This window comes from Daucus carota, chromosome 9 (assembly GCF_001625215.2).
Source record: "Daucus carota subsp. sativus chromosome 9, DH1 v3.0, whole genome shotgun sequence".
NCBI classification, from domain to species: Eukaryota; Viridiplantae; Streptophyta; class Magnoliopsida; order Apiales; family Apiaceae; genus Daucus; species Daucus carota.
The window spans coordinates 38,309,220-38,314,101 of NC_030389.2; the positions used below are offsets into that span (position 1 = coordinate 38,309,220).

At 29.8% G+C, this 4,882-nt stretch overlaps 1 protein-coding gene across 1 annotated transcript; it reads right to left on the minus strand.

Annotated features, from left to right (window-relative positions):
- Positions 1-1,040: 1,040 nt before the first annotated feature.
- Positions 1,041-1,970, minus strand: LOC108201588 (RING-H2 finger protein ATL2). Its single transcript, XM_017369877.1, has one exon. The coding sequence runs from the start codon at positions 1,968-1,970 to the stop codon at positions 1,041-1,043; it is 930 nt and encodes a 309-aa protein (XP_017225366.1).
- Positions 1,971-4,882: the final 2,912 nt, after the last annotated feature.

A 4,882-nucleotide genomic window follows, 5' to 3' on the forward strand; every position in this document is an offset into this window, starting at 1 on the left:
CTATATATATATATATATATATATGTATGTATGTATGTATGTATAGGTATTTGTTCAAATACAAACCACACTTATCTTACAAACCTAAAAACTAGTTTCAAAGTTAACAAATATCTCATCAAACTTTTAAAAATTAACAATATCACCCCTAGCTTTGCCATCAACTTTCAAAAATTTACACTTTCTACCCCCTGCCACGTCAGCACTGGGGGGTCCCCACTGCTGACGTGGCGGATGACGTGGCAGTGTCACGTCAGCAGGTGTTGACATGGCAGCAGAACTGCCACGTCAGCAGCAGGTCTGCTGCCATGTCGGCGTGGACCCCCCAGAAAATTAAAAAACAATAAAAAATAAATAAATTGGAGTGCTCATAGCAAAAATGGGAGTGTACATAGTGGTTTTTAGGTTTGTATGGTAGTAAAGTTTGTAGTGGAATAGCTCCTATATATATATATATATATATATGTTTTAGATTATGTTATTTATCAAAACAATTTTTTTATTTAAAACAAAGAGTAAATGAATATATACATTTGATATTGAATAGGTGACTTAATCCTAGAAAATGAATCTTAAACGCTTGGTAAATGGTTAATACAAAAGAATAATATTCTAGGTGTCACGTTCATTTTCTTACACTATGATACGTATTATAGAATATATATATATATATATATATATATATATATATATATATATACATAAAATATAAATTTATAATTTATTTGTGAAACATTCTTATTTATTAATTTTTATTTAAAAGAAAAATGAAGTGGACAGAGAATTTATTTATACTATGAACACCAACAGAAGTAAGAAATTAATTGAAATCTAAAGAAATTAAGATTTCTAATTTCATCACATAATTTAAAACTAAAGGACCAAAAAAAGAAAAACTAAGCGAAACTTAACACTGAAGGCATATATTCTAAACTGATTAGTTAATATAGGGTTCCCACATTTTCTTTCAACATCTTCGAAATTGCAATATGTACCCCTTGGCCCACTATCTTAGTTTATTTTGGTGTAGGCGTTGAAGTTTAAACTTGTTCACGAACCTTTTGCTCGAATATTCCTAGCTCGATATCCAACTCAGTATTACTCAAGCAACTCGTTCCGATTTCAGTAGATGGAGAAACATCAACTAGTTTTTGATTAGTGCTAGTCATATTCTTTGGTGATTGTGATGGGTTCTCAAGTGACGTAAACCCATAACTCACGGGTGAACTCGGCATTAGCTCATCTATTGACTCAATCTCACTTGGCACCTCAATTTTTACACATCCTAAATCCAACCCACTTCTCCTATCAGTAAATGACGCCTCACTACAGGTCGAACTAGAAGGTTGAACCGGTGCCAATTCAACCGACTGAACTGGTTTACTAACCGTTTTCAAAACATCCTTATTTCGGGTCGGGTCAAATGGTCCAACCTTTGCCCGACAAACGGGACAAGTAGAATGAGAATGAAACCACATATCAATACACTCAGTATGAAAACTATGATGACAATTGGGTAGAACCCGACCCGTTTCATCCTCTTCAAACTCGGACAAACAAACCGCACAGTCAAGATCTTCTTTATGAGTCACCTTAGAGTAAACAAAATTCGGTAGTGAGTTACGCACACTAACTTCAAGCCTACGATTTTTTCCTGTACGCACAGTAGCTGGGATATGGTCCACACGAAACACAATATTCGAAGCACGTCGACGACGACCAAGACGACGACGTTGACGACGACGTTGACGACGAACACGATGTGAATACCATCGTGAAAACATGTGAAAACATGCCATTAAGACAACAATAACAATGACACCGACAATAGCACCTACCATAATCATGCCACTGATTGCATAGCTTTTCGGTGCACTCACATAAACTGATCGGAGAGTTGCATTGCTATTATCTTGACTATTGAAAAAGGTATCGTTGAAAGTTTTGTTAGACACTATTGACGGAACCATGATTTTGAAATATCTGAAACTTATATTTTTATGAGGAAGTCTTTGTGTATGTGATATCTGATTCAGTGAAACCAAATTTATAGGTATGAATGGAGGCAGGATGACGGGAGAAGGTTCATTTGGTGGAGACGGTGACTAGTGGGGGAAGATTCTTGGTAATTCCTGTTTGATATTATATTTTATCACACTTTATTTTATTTTGTTCTTTTATGCAGGGATTTTATGACCTCTTTTCCTTTTTATGATATGACAGTAAAAATCTACTACAATTGCCCATGATTTCTTTTTATTTACTTCTAAATTGTATAAGCTAATACAATCTTTTGATTGAAATGGTAAAAATTTACTTCGATACAATCTCATTGGATTCCTAATTTGATAGTGCCCAAAATGGAGAAAGTGCCACAGTTAATGAAATTATATATACTTTTTTTTAATTAAAATATGTAAATAAAATTTTAATATGACACGTAATTCGATTTTAATTTAAAAATATTACTGTTATTGAAAATGAATAATATATATCGAGCAATAATAAACCGTAAATTTTACCATTAAAGAAATTTCCGAGCAACTTCTCAATATATAAACTTACATGCAACAGAATAAATAATGTATGAACAATCTACCAAACATTCATAATAACGATAATGTAATTACGAGTCGTGCATATCCATATTTACGTTATAGTTTGACAATATGTCTCTGCAAGATAAACATCAATGACGTATGATGGCTCCAGTTCAATATATATCTTCTTTTTTTCGCCGAAGCATATGACTCTATTTGGCAATTAGTTGTTAACAGTTAGCTATTAACGTATTGGATTAGTTGTTTTAACTAGCTAATTTAAATAGCTATTTTGCATGAAATTGTTTAGTAAATAACTATATACTTAGCTTTTGTATCTTCAATAGACACATATAAAACCTCTGATGCAAAACTCCTCCAAGCAGTCTTTTTCAAAATTAGCTTTTGGAGTCCAAATCGCTAACTACGAAACACTAAATTAGATGATTCTTTTGTTCAAACTTCCAATATGGTCCAAAACTCTAATTTTTCATAAACCTATAACTTTCAAATATGGTCTAAATCTAATAAAATTTTATGTGAGAAGATTTTGTTGGAAGAGATCGGGAGTCGAGAGTGTAACGTCTATGCAAATGCTCATTTTTGCATGGCTTTTTTTGTGAAACTAGTCTAATAAATTTTTCACAATACTTTCAATCCTTTGTCGTTATTTCTCAATAAATTCGTCAATATATCATTTAACATCTCTCCCTTGACTACAATTCAAATAATTTATTGTGACTTTGATTTTTCTTTGAGTCTATATTCTCAAAATCATTTAAACAAGTACTATTTGACTACAAAGTAAGACTTTTGATGACATGACTAAAATAATTCAAAATTCATCAAACGAGCAAGTTTAAACAAATTGTTATGCATGAATCGTTACTTAAATGATATATAATTAGAGTAATTTTAGGAATGTATATTATATATAATCCTTCTCTTCACCACTATATCATGTATATCCTTTGGAAATATTCACATCACTAAATTAATGAATGACTATCATTGCAATAAATTTTTATATGAGCAACAATCAAAAAGACAAAAATAAACTATGTGAGCACTTGAAAAATTTCCAACGATCTTCACACTATATATATGTACATGTTGCAGAATAAATAATATCCGGAAAATCTACCAAACACGTCTATATACTATAATATGATATTATTATCCGGAAAATCTACCAAACACGTCTATATACTATAATATGATTGAAAGTAGTGCATATCCACGTTACATTATAATTTTGACTATGTAACTTTAGGTGATAAACAACAATGACGAAAATTACTATATTATTATGTGTATTTATATTTTTCTTTTAATTAGCTAAAGTGTGTGTGTTTATATGTGTGGGGGTGGGGGTGGCAAAGAACATCTTAAAAGAAGAACATTTTATAATCGAATATAAAATCTTATCTAAAACTTGAATTGAATTCTAATTATAAGCTAATTAAGCTAATAGATATAAAATTTTATAATGATAATACAAGCAAGTCCGGGTTCATGTTGCATAAACTCTTTAACTGAGTTATCATAATCTAATAACTACAAAATATTAATATTAATTATATAAGTGAAACTTACAAATATTGATAACATATTCAAATTTATAAACACTTTGTTCATTCATTTATTTATTTATTTTAATTTGTTTGACATAAGTCAAATATAACATGTAACAAATATTTAATAACATATTCAATTTTTTAAACACTTTATTTCTACATTTATTTATTTTAATTTTAATTATATATATATATATATATATATATATATATATATATATATAGGGGTGGGTTCTGGTACAAACTTACAAACTTTATGCGTTCAACACATATATAATTTGAGTTCAACATTTTTTCCACATATTTTGTTGAACATCGATTAAAATTGTTTTGGACAAGTACATAAACTAATTTTTCGATGGAAGAACTAAGTTACTAATATTTATGTTTCTAAACCCTACCCAAACCCCAGAGGTATAGTTTAACCATCTTTACAGATATATTCAACACAATGATAATTAGTGTTCTACACCCGATGTTGAACCCCAGTTACAAATGCGTTGAATGCACGATTTATTTATGCGTTATTTTTAAAAACGTGATGTTTTTTCAGGAATTCTCAACATGGATACTTTTTATAACTAAAGATTAACACGATGGGAGAATAAAAAAATCAAATTTTTTTTTGTAAGTTTGTAATTTAAAAAAGTTTTTATTTGATCCTATCCCTATCTATCTATCTATCTCTCTCTCTCTCTCTCTCTATATATATATATATATATATATATATATATATATATATATATATATATATATATATATATA

Bases quoted from the DNA above. Each gene is read 5' to 3' on its own strand.
- LOC108201588 (XM_017369877.1), bottom strand. From the start codon at position 1,970: ATGGTTCCGTCAATAGTGTCTAACAAAACTTTCAACGATACCTTTTTC.